This window comes from Chelonoidis abingdonii, chromosome 7, assembly GCF_003597395.2.
Source record: "Chelonoidis abingdonii isolate Lonesome George chromosome 7, CheloAbing_2.0, whole genome shotgun sequence".
Taxonomy (NCBI): Eukaryota; Metazoa; Chordata; order Testudines; family Testudinidae; genus Chelonoidis; species Chelonoidis abingdonii.
The window spans coordinates 95,611,294-95,623,297 of NC_133775.1; the positions used below are offsets into that span (position 1 = coordinate 95,611,294).

General features: G+C 43.5%; 1 protein-coding gene across 1 annotated transcript in view; it reads right to left on the reverse strand.

The window, feature by feature from the left end:
• Window positions 1-3,036, reverse strand: part of NDFIP1 (Nedd4 family interacting protein 1) — a 36,925-nt gene extending 33,889 nt beyond the window's left edge. The window contains exon 1 of the mRNA XM_032769138.2: window positions 2,704-3,036. Within this exon, the coding sequence (XP_032625029.1) occupies window positions 2,704-2,748 (45 nt within the window). The 5' untranslated portion in view covers window positions 2,749-3,036. The remainder of the gene's footprint in view (window positions 1-2,703) is intronic.
• Window positions 3,037-12,004: the final 8,968 nt, after the last annotated feature.

Genomic DNA, 12,004 nt, shown 5'->3' on the forward strand with positions numbered 1-12,004 from the left:
GTCTAAACTTCCTAGTGTCCAGTTTGTATCCATTTGTTCTTGTGTCCACATTGGTACTAAGCTTAAATAATTCCTCTCCCTCCCTAATATTTATCCTTCTGATATATTTATAAAGAGCAATCATATCCCCCCTCAACCTTCTTTTGGTTAACCTGAAGAAGATAAGCTCTTTGAGCCTTCTTTCATAAGACAGGTTTTCCATTCCTCGGATCATCCTAGTAGCCCATCTCTGAACCTGTTCGAGTTTGAATTCTTCCTTCTTAAACATGGGAGACCAGAACTGCACACAGTATTCCGATGAGGTCTCAGAGCTTTATCTATCTATTTAGACACGCATAAAAAAACCTTAACCTCTGAGTTGAGAATAATCATGAAAAATTTAATCCCTATGGGAAATCGTTTTGCAAGTTTAAAGACTCTGAAAAGAGAAAGTGCCGTTATGGTTTACTATCTATAACTTATTACAGTGTCACTACTATGACACTGTAATAAGTAGTAGATAGTAAATATTTCATACAAATTCATTCTTTCCTTAAAAATCTAATATGTTTTTCACTGTCCATACTGTTAGTTTACTTTCTGGACCTCACTCAGCTAGAACAATTAAGACCTGTCAGTTTACGTTTCTAGTTCTGATACACAAGCACAATGCTGAAATATTTGAATGACAAATGCAGGAGAATGTTTAAATTCAAACTAAAGCACTATTTTAATCAGAAATATTTTAATGACATCAAAACTATTAATTTATTTTGGGGTTTGGTAATTTTCAATACCCACACACATAGGAAACCTATATTTTGGAGACTATTTCACATAGGCCTTTTAAACAACAAAATAAAATTTAAAAAAATTTCAAAAGGAAACCTTCCAGAAAGCTCAGGCAGACCCCCGAGTCTGCACTACATATAAGAACAGGAAGAGATGATAAATACCATGTGAAACCAAAACTGAAACTAGGAATGAAAACTATATACAGAATCAAAAGATTTTTGTAATGCTTTTAAACTGATCATAATCATTCTCCTTTGTTTTAAAGAAGGCCTCAACTCCACATGTTGCAATGTTTGGGTACGAGGGTCCACTCATACTGTCAGTTGCTGGAATAAGGCCTCCGTCTGTCAAGTTTAGAGTTTTGTGTCTCAAATATTTTGCTAGACACATGTTCCAAGCAATATACATTTCTTTCCCACAGAAAGCCTGAATCATGTGGAGCGAGGGGCTAGAATTCAGCTCCCCAATATGTGGGCAGACTGTGGGGCTCCACTTCATCTTCTTTGTTGTTAATAATAATTATTTGTGTATCACAAACAATATGCTCTGATAAGGAAAGCTTCTGCCCAAAAGAGTTTTTAATCTAAGTGAGTCACACAGAGAAGACCAGATGTACAAGGAAATCTAGAAGCGGGAAAAACAGTAACAGCCCTGACAACCGGGATTGGGAAATCATTAAATGCAGTAGCTGCAACATGGAACTACCCACAGACAACTAAGAAAGAAAGAAAATGATCTGAACATCAAGACTAGCGATATCACTGTAAGTGCAGATCCATCCTCATTGTTGTACCCCCTCACCACCCCACATCAGTCTGCAGCCAATGGACAATTTAATGCCAGTCTACTGAGAACTTCCATTCGATCCATGACAGGATAGGCACCAACCGCTGTGTGACTGCTCAACTCATGCCCATCTTCCCATGCAGACCTCAAGTGGCATGCAAAACATTATTCTGACCCTCTGTGCTTGGATGAGTTTAAAGTCACATACATTAAATTACCTCCCACAATTAGGGATTTTAGTTTAGAACTCTTCTACCCAAAAGACCTATTATGGAGAAGGTGCTTTAACCTGTCAGTGACAATGAAAAGTCCAAAACACCCAAATAAATGTTACATCTTTGGTTTAGTTCACACCTGACTGAAGATCACTTAACTATTAATCAGCACCAATTAAATTCATCCCATTAAATCATACAGATGCTAACACAGGATTCTGCTATACTAAGACACATCAGACCCCCACCCCCTCCCAAATTCCACTTGCATACTCCACCAAGCAATACTGTATGTGCATTCAATGCCACCAGGAGCAGTGAAGCCCCATCTGTGTATGTTGTGATCACTCTGATGAGCACGGCCTAGATGATTTTGTGCAGATTTTCATGCCCGCTTGGCCAGGCTGCATGAGGGCCAGCACTTCTGTTCCGGGAGGCTGATGTCTAGTTCTTCCCCCAGCCTGTAATTTTCAGGTGTCATAGGCTCTCAGCCAAGGCACAGGCATTGACTTTTGGAACGAGGGTTTACAATCGGTACAGTAGTTTTCCTTGCATGGTCTCCCAAGCCCAGGCTCTCGGGCTGCCCTCCCGAGCCTCTCCACACACCAGCGGCCAAGGCTGCAAGGGGCAGGGATGGTTTCAGTCGGATGGGAGCAGGGTGTCGCCCTGGGTGCTCGCAGCCCCACGCCCAGGGCAGGGGCGGCAGATTCTCGCTTCCCCTAGGCCCATGGCTCGGGGTGCCCGGCAGAGCCCTGGGGGGCTGCAGGAGGGGCTCTGCTCCCCACCCCACATCGGGCCCCACGTCCCCACCGCGACCGCTCCCTATCTCGGCGGGGGCGGGGACACCGGCTCTCCCTGGAGCCCCACAATCCCCGCCGTGCGGCCTAGAAAGCCGCGGCGCTCGCGTAGCCGCCCTGCCGGGCCTCACCTGCTGGTATCGGCCGCTGCTGGGCTCGGCGGCCGCCGCCGCCATGGCGCTGGAGAGGGAGTGTCAGGCGGAGAGAAGAGACCGGGCGGAGGCCCCGCGGGGCTGGCCGGGGTCGGAGGGTCCCGACACAGGTCGGGGCGGCTCTGGAAGTGGCGCGGCCCCGCTCACACACCCCTGCCTGCCTCCCACACTCAATGGGCGCTGCCCGCCCCTGCTGCTGCTGCTGCTGCTGCTGGAGGCGGAGGTTCGCAAGCGCAGCGCTGCCGGGTCACGGGCTGCTGCCTGCTCAGCGCCAGCCACTTCCCTTCCCCCGCTGCTGCCGCACTCCCTCCCTCCTCCCTCACGGGCACAGCCCTGCCGCCTCGCCTGGCTCACTCCTGAGGCCGCCCCGAGGGCGTCGCGCACACCTGCCTCAGCCACCATTCAGCTCGATACTGATTGGGTTTAATAGGTAGAAATGGTAACGACGGGGCATTCCCAGTTTCCCACCTTCCTAAGGGCCGGGAGTATGGACCCTGCCCTCCTCTTCTGAAATTGGTGCCTTGCACTGACACCCTGGTGTCATGTCCTACTATATCCACCCTAGGGCCGGATCCTACAAACCCATTCCAAGCCTTAGCATTTCCCATTTTTTTTAACTGACTGACCACCGCTTAAGGAATTGGGACTAGCCAAATTCATCCCTATTAAATCTTTAGGCTGATACTGTCCTGATTAACCAACACTCATTATCATTCACTACAGCTGCTTGGAGAAAAGGATCATATCTTTTCATGTATGTGATAATTTCTGTACAAAATGAGTGCTTCAGTGGGAATGAACAGAACAGTAATCATCAAGAGATCCATCATTCCCTGTCCTCCACATCCAGCTTCTGGCAAACAGAGGGTAGGGACACTCAGAGAATGTTGCATCCCTGTCCATTCTGGCTAATAGCCATTGATGAACCTATCCTTTTGGAACTTATTTAGTTCTTTTTTAAACTCTCTTATAATTTTGGCCTTCCTGGCATAGAGAGCCACAGGTTGACTCTTGTGTGAAGAAGTACTTCCTTTTGTGTGTTTTAAACCTGCTGCCTATTAATTTCACTGGGTGAATCCTCACTTTTGTTATGTGAAGGAGTAAATAACACTTCCTTATTCACTTTCTCCACATCAGTCAAGATTTTCTAGACCTCTATTATATCCCCCCTTAGTCATCTCTTTTCCAAGATGAAAAATCCCAGTCTTTTTAATCATTCCTCATATGGAAGTTGTTCCATACTCCAAATCATTTTTGTTGCCCTTCTCCGTACCTTTTCCAATTCCAATATTTTTTTTGGGATAGGGTGACCAGATCTGCACAAAGTATTCAAGATGTGGATATATCACAGATTTACACAGAGGCATTATAATATCTTCTGTCCCATTAGCTATCCCTTTCCTAATGCTTTCTGACAATCTATTAACTTTTTTGACTGCCACTGCACATTGAGCAGATGTTTTCAGAGAACTATCCACAATGACTCCAAGATCTTTCTTGAGTGGTAACAGCTAATTTAGACCTCATCATTTTGTATATATAGTTGGGATTAGGTTTTCCAATGTGCATTACTTTGCATTTATCAACACTGAATTTCATCCACCATTTTGTTGCCCAGTCTCCCAGTTTTGTGAGATCTCTTTGTAACTCTTCTCAGTCTGCTTTGGACTTAACTGTCTTGAGTAATTTTGTACCATCTGCAAATTTTGCTACCTCACTGTTTACCCTTTTTTTCAGATAATTTATGAGTATGTTGAACAGGACTGGGCCCAGTACAGACCCCTAGGGGACACCGCTAATTATCTTTCTCCATTCTGAAACCTGATCATTTATTCCTACCCTTTGTTTCCTATTTTTTACCCCATTACTGATCCATGAGAAGACCCTCCCTGTTATCCCTTGACTGCTTAGAGCCTTTGGTGAGGGACCTTGTCAAAGGCTTTCTGAAAGTCTAAGTACACAATAACCAGGGCCAGTGCAACCACTAGGCAAACCAGGCGGTCGCCTAGGGTGCCAAGTGGTTGGTGCCAAAAAGCAGTGCCCTGGCTTGGCAGGGTGGAGCCACCTTCCAGAGGCACCAGAAAGCCAGAGTATTGGCTTGTGGGGGCAGTGAGCCCCAGCCATGGAGGAGCCAGCGTGGAGCAGGGGGGGCAGCAGCCTTGCAAAGGCAGCAGCGCCGCTAGCGGGGAGCAGCCACACCCCCACCCCTCCTGCCCAGGCTGCAGCCCGGCACCCCCCCTGGGGGCTCCTACAGGCTGCAGCAGATGCATGCAGGCGCTGGCCCCCGTGCACCCTCTGGCTCCCCTCTCACCACACTCAGGCTCTGCAGCTCCCAGGCATGTGAGCCACCGCTGCCACCAGGACGCGGGGGCCCTGATCCTGCTCCGGGAGGGGCAGCAGCAGTTCACACTCCCAGGAGCCGCAGAGCCCAAGCACGGCGAGGCGGGAACTGGGGGGGCGCACGGAGGCCAGCACATAAATGCATATTTAGCGTTCTTCAATAACTTGATATCCCATCACATTGCATTTTTGGCCTTTTGTGTTTTGTGTTTGAAAAGCAGATTCTGTGTTCACCATTGAAAATCTTGGTTACATTCCAGAACAATGGTACAGAATTCAAAAGAAGCTCTAGATTATAGCTTATCATGCAAGATGGGAATATTCTTCAGATTTCAGATAAAAAGAAGACCAATTACATGGTTGAGAAGTAAATATAAAGTATTTTAATGTGTTTATACAAAGTTAGTTTGTTTATATTTGGACCATCACATTTCAAAAAAAGTCTTGTTTTACTAACTTTAATATTGTCAAAAATTCGCAAAGAAAGAAAATGACTTTGAAAGTTGAGTATGGAAAAACAACCTTTTTTTTTTCATGCCCTTTTCTGCCTTTTGAGGTACAGTTACTCAAATATTTGCACAGCATATTTTGAAAGCCAAATGAAAAACAATGAACTCATATCAACTAAGCCACCAACTAGTTCAGTTTCCAGAGGATGGGGAGAGAGAAATCCATTTTTTTATTTAAGAGATAAAGAGCCTAGATTTTCATGAAAGTTGCTGAAAGTTAAATGAGCAATTAACTGATTTGGCAACTGCAAAGTTGATTCTTGGTAGGCTATGCCAAGTGACTTTATTTATTAATCTGGATTTCATTCTAAAAGAAACATCCCACAGCCATACGCACCACTGACAACCTGCCGAAATGTTTGTCTATGCACCTGTTATATCATGTCTTTAGAAACACCTGGTGACTATCATTTACTATGTATCAATTTAATTCCTAGCACAATGGATCCCCAACTTGGTTGACGCCTCTGGCAATATAAATCTTTAATATTAATATTTTTAAAACACAGTGCCATAGGAATTGCAATACATAACTCCATCCAGAGTATCAGTATTTATCCAGCCTCCATGCTACATGCACTGAAGCATGTGAGTAACCTTAAATATAGCAGGACTACTCACATGCTTGAAGTTATGCAAGTGCTTCAGTGCTATATTGCTCTTTAACCATAAACTGACAGATTAGTGTTGTCCTGCACCCTAGGACACATGGTACATGGTTGCAAGTAGTCCTGCTTAAGGGACTCACCCTTGGTGCACAAATTCCCTCAAAAGGTGCTGGGCTGCAGACTTGGTCATGTTCCCCTTACACCTTTCTCCACATTGGTTGCAAATATGGTAGCACGTCCTCTAGGGATGGTGTACCATGAACACTCCCTATCTCTTCTCTCTGGAGTTCTTGGGAGGCAATGTGCCTATTCAGTTGAAAACGAGGCATATGGATGTCATGTTGGCCCAAGGATATGTCTATGTAAGAGCTAGCTCTTCTAGATGTTCCTCTGAGATGCCTTGCAAGGGAGAAGAATCTGTGTGTTGCAGGAATTCTGAGGAAAAGCTGGGAATAGAATGTGGATCTGCTCACTCCCAGGCATGTGACTCAGACACAAGACCTTCCTTCTTAGCAGCATGCATGATTTATGTTATAAGAGAAAAAGATTTACAACCCAATAATAAAATATTCCCTCTGCCCTTGTATTGTATGATAGTATTCTTTACTGATCATTAAGAAATATCTTGTTAAAAATCAAGAGGTAACAGGTGCAGTTAGAGCTAAAAAGGCTCATTGGGATTTGCCCCTCAATGAACCAATGTGGAAGGGGCAGGGGAGCACAAGGTGGAAGTTTTGCCTAGGGCACAAAATATCCTTGCATCGGCCCTGACTATATCCACTGGATGACCCTGGTTCACATTTGTTGACCCTCCTCAAAGAATTCTAATAGATTGGGGAGACATGATTTCCCGTTACAAAAACCATGTTGACTCTTCCCAATAAATCGTGTTCATCCATATATCTGATAATTCTGTTCTTTACTATAGTTTCAACCAATTTGCTTGGTACTGAAGTTAGGCTTACCGGTCTGTAATTTCCGGGATCGTCTCTGGAGCCTTTTTTTAAAAATTGTGTCACATTAGCTATAACTCCAGTTATGTGGTACAGATGCTGATTTAAATGATAAGTTACATACCACAGATAATAGTTCTGCAATTTCATATTTGAGTTCCTTCAGAACTCTTGAGTGAATACCATCTGGTCCTGGTGATTTATTAAAGTTTAATTTATCAGTTTGTTCCAAAACCTCCTCTAACTCTAATGACACCTCAATTTGGGACAGTTCGTCAGATCTGTCACCTAAAAATGACTCAGGTGTGGGAATCTCCCTCACATCCTCTGCAGTGAAGACTGATACAAAGAATTCATTTAGCTTCTCCGCAATGGCCTTATCTTCCTCGAATGCTCCTTTAGAACTTCAATCATCCAGTGGCCCCACTGATTGTTTAACAGGCTTCCTGCTTCTGATATGCTTAATTTTTTTTTTTTGCTGTTAGTTTTAAGTTGCTCTTCAAATTCTTTTTTGGCCTGCTTAATTATACTTTTACACTTGACTTGCCACAGTTCATGCTCCTGTCTATTTTCCTCAATAGGATTTAACTTTCAATTTGTAAAAGATGCTTTTTTACCTCTAACCACTTCTTTTACTTTGTTGGTAAGCCATGATGGCACTTTTTTGGGTCCTTTTACTATGTTTTTTTAATTTGGGATATACATTTAATTTGAACCTCTATTATGGTGTTTTTTAAAACTTTCCATGCTGCTTGCAGGCATTTCACTTTTGGGACTGTATCTTTTAATTTGTTTAACTAGCTTCCTCATTTTTGTATAGTTCTCCTTTCTGAAATCAAATGCTACTGTGGTGGGCTTCTTTGGTGTTATCCCACACAGGGATGTTACATTTAATTAGAATATGGTCACTATTACTAAGCAGTTCAGCTATATTCACCTCTTGGACCAGATCCTGTACTCCACTGAGGACTAAATCAAGAATTGACTCTCCTCTTGTGGGTTCCAGGACAAGTTGCTCCAAGAAACAGTCATTTATGGTGTCAAGAAATATTATCTCTGCATCCCATCCTGAGGTGACATTTACCCTTTTAATATGGGGATAGTTAAAATCCCCCATTATTATCAAGTTTTTTTTATAACCTTTCTAATCTCCTTGAGCATTTCACAGTCATCATCCTGGTCAGGTGGTCAGAAGTATATCCCTACTGCCATATTCTTATTATTCAAGCATGGAATTTCTATCCATAGGGATCCCATGGTACAGTTTGGTTCATTTAAGATTTTTACTACATTTGACTCTATGCTTTCTTTCACGTTTAGTGCCACTTCCCCACCAGTATGACCTATTCTGTCATTCTTATATATCTTGTATCCTGGTATTAATGTGTCCCATTGATTATCATCATTTCACCAAGTTTCTATAATGCCTGTTATATCAATATCCTCATTTAATACCAGGCACTCAAGTTCACCCATCTTAGTATTTAGACTTCTAGCATTTATATTAAGAACCTATAAAATTTGTCTCTTTTAAGCTGTCTGCCTTCATGTGATGTAATTGAATGGGACACCTTTTAATTTGACTGTTTCTCATCAGATCCTACTGTACTTTATCATCTTCCATAATAGGATACAAATAATCCCCATTAATAGATCCTCAACTGAGGGATGTCTCTGTCCAAACCACATGCTCTTCCACACCTGTTAGCTTTCCCCTAGCCCTTAGTATAAAAACTCCTCTATGACCTTTTTAATTTTACATTCCAGCAATCTGGTTCCATTTTGGTTCAGGTGGAACCCATCCTTCCTGTATAGGCTCTTCCTTTCCCAAAGGTTCCCCAGTTCCTAATAAATCTAAACCCCTCATCCCTACACCATCATCTCATCCACCCATTGAGACCCTGCAATTCTGTCTGTCTATCTGCTCCTGTGTGCAAAATTGGAAGCACGTCAGAGAATACTACCATGGAGGTCCTGGACTTCAGTCTCTTACCTATCAGCCTAAATTTGGCCTCCAGGATCTCTCTCCTATCTTTCCCTATGTCATTGGTACCTACATGTACCACAACCACCGGCTCCTCCCCAGCACTACACATAAGCATGTCTAGATGTCTTGAGAGATCTGCAACCTTCGCATCCGATGGGCAATTCACCATGCATTTCCCCCAGCTGTCTATATTTCTAATGATCAAATCCCCCACTATTATTACCTGTCTCTTCCGAATAACTGGAGTTCCCTCCCCCAGAGAGGTATCCTCAGTGCTAGTGGATACCATGACATCATCTGGAGAGAGTGCCCCAACTATAGGATCATTTCCTTCTGCTCCACTTTGATATTCTCCTTCCCTGAGACATTCATTCTCCTCAACAGCACTAGGCTGTTGTTCTATTCTGCATGTAGTTGCGATTTTTATTGGTTGTAAGTTGTAATGATAAAAAGTGCTCTGTTATTTCTGGAGTGCCCAGTTTGCTGTAAAGAGGAATACTCCCACAGCACACATCTCATACCCTCCTCCTACCCAGACTGGATTACTCACAGCTATGCGTTGTTAAGCCAGGCACGTAGCTACTGTATGGGGCACGTAGCTAAGGCTCTACAAGTCATGGAATGTTGTGGGGGAGGGGAAATCAGTATATCAGTGGTGCCAAGATGGCATGGAGGGAGGAGGTATTATGAGCACACTCCTACTCCCATTGAAGACAGTTTGTAGAACTCTCAATGACTTCAAAAGGAGGGGATTGGCCCTGTGCTTTTATAAGGCCTAATGGCTGTAATGGTTCTCCAGGGTGCTGTGGGGGTATGCTAAGCAGCAGCTTTTGGTATCCCTTAGTAAAGGTGCAGGTTATGCTCCCTCCACTGCAGTTTATTGGCATTTGTTGAGCATAATCATTACCACCTCCTGCTCCACCAAGACAATCCCCCTTCAAGGGGTGGCCCGCACTGTGGGTAACATCAGCCAACTTTCTCCTTTTGCTGTCAAGCTGCCTCTTGAATGGATGAGTAAGAGCAGCCATGCAGGTTCAGCTACTATTTGGTTTGATGAGCATAAGGCACTCAGTTTGGAACTGCTATAATTTTTTCAGTTAGAGTTGTGATTTTTTTTTTTCCTATTATAGCCCAGGTTGACACTATCAAGTTTGGTCAGGTATAAAGACACCACACCACCCTAACTGACATAGCTTTGCTTGCAAAAACCCCTGTAGACACAACTATGCTGACAGAGTACTTCTGTTGGCATAGCTAACATTGTCCAGGGAGGTGTTGACAGCGTCAGTGGAAAAACTCCTTCTATTGGCATTTGCTGTGTCTACACTAGGAGGTTCTGCCAATATACCTCTACTGGCAAAGCATTTGTAGTGTAGACAAGGCCACTCTTACAGCACTACAACTCTAGTCTGGTTGCAATTATGCTAGTATAAAGGTGCCTTGTACCAGAATCGTTTATTTCCCTTCTCATATGGGATTAACTATAGTGGTGTAAACCAACTATATCAGTACAGTTAAAGCATCACAACTTTTGTGTGTAGACAAGCCCTCAGAAAGTGCAGCAGAGAGCTTGGTATAAATGCTTAGCTGCATTGGATCAGACTAGATAAAGTGAGTTTAAATCACAAGGAAGGTTAATTGTGTGATAAGGCGCTGGACTGAGACAATGGAGATCTGTGTGGTATACCTGAGTTTGCCACAGACTCCCTAGGTGACCTGAGGCAAGTCACTTAATCTCTCTGTGCCTCAGCTCCCCATTGTTGAGGATCAATTCATTGTGAGGAACTGAGGTACTATGGTGATGGGGGCTGTATAAGCATACAGTGACAGTACTGGCAAGCTCTGGGCCTCCTAATGCAGCTGGGGTTTGACAGTGACTTGTGTCATTAAGCCCCTACTTGTGACAAACTCATGATCCAAGATTGGCATCCAGGTTCTGCTGGCCAGAGCTAGACAGTGAACCAGGCTCCCAGGGTGCAGTAGTTTCACGTTTTTCCTTCTTTTTCATCTGTTTTATTGTTCTTTTTTTTTGTTCTTTTTTTTTTTTACACTGGGGTGAGAGGAGAAGTGAAACATGCCCAAGCAGTGAGAGATGTCAGATGGTAAAGCTGAAAGAAGCCATGTCAACTGAGGGATCTAAAAGAAGATGGTAGGGGTGGTGTTTTACAGACACTAAAATGGGAATTTTTATTCCTCCCCAAAATTAAAAGCTTTTCAAGCAGCTCCCAAAAGGGAAAATCCTGGTCTCTAAACTCTGCTGGGTTCTGCTGAAGGCAACACAGAGAGTAAGAAAAATATTCTGCTTATTAGTCACCTATTTAAAATTTACCTGCTCTGAAGATCCCAATTGTTTACTCCCCACAATCTGCTAGTTGTGAGGAAAGGAAAATGACCCTGTACAGGTACCATGAAGCTGTTTAACATTTAAATCACTGACAACAGCTGACTATAAATAGGAAAACATTGAAATGTATAAATAATCATAACTGCACATGGACTGCACATTATATTCACACAGCTGCTCATTACACAGACCTGCATAATAAGCAGACCACATAGTACACATAGTACATGGCTGCTTACGCACCTGGATTGTTGGATTGTTTTCCTTCCTGCTTTGGGGTTTTATTTCTGCTTTGCTTTTGTCAGGAGCTGCCCATGGCCACTGTACTTTTGTGCAGTGTGATGATCAAAGTATCTTTTGAACAGAAAGTAAAACAAGGGCCCAACCATTTGTGACCATTAACATTTCATGGCATTTTTATGAGCTGTGGGGAGTTAATCCAAGTGTCCTGGGCAAAGTCTAGTTCATGTACTATGAACTAGGCCCATTCAGCCTATTCTGGATGATTGGTTGGATATTGTAGGATCAATCCTCAGATG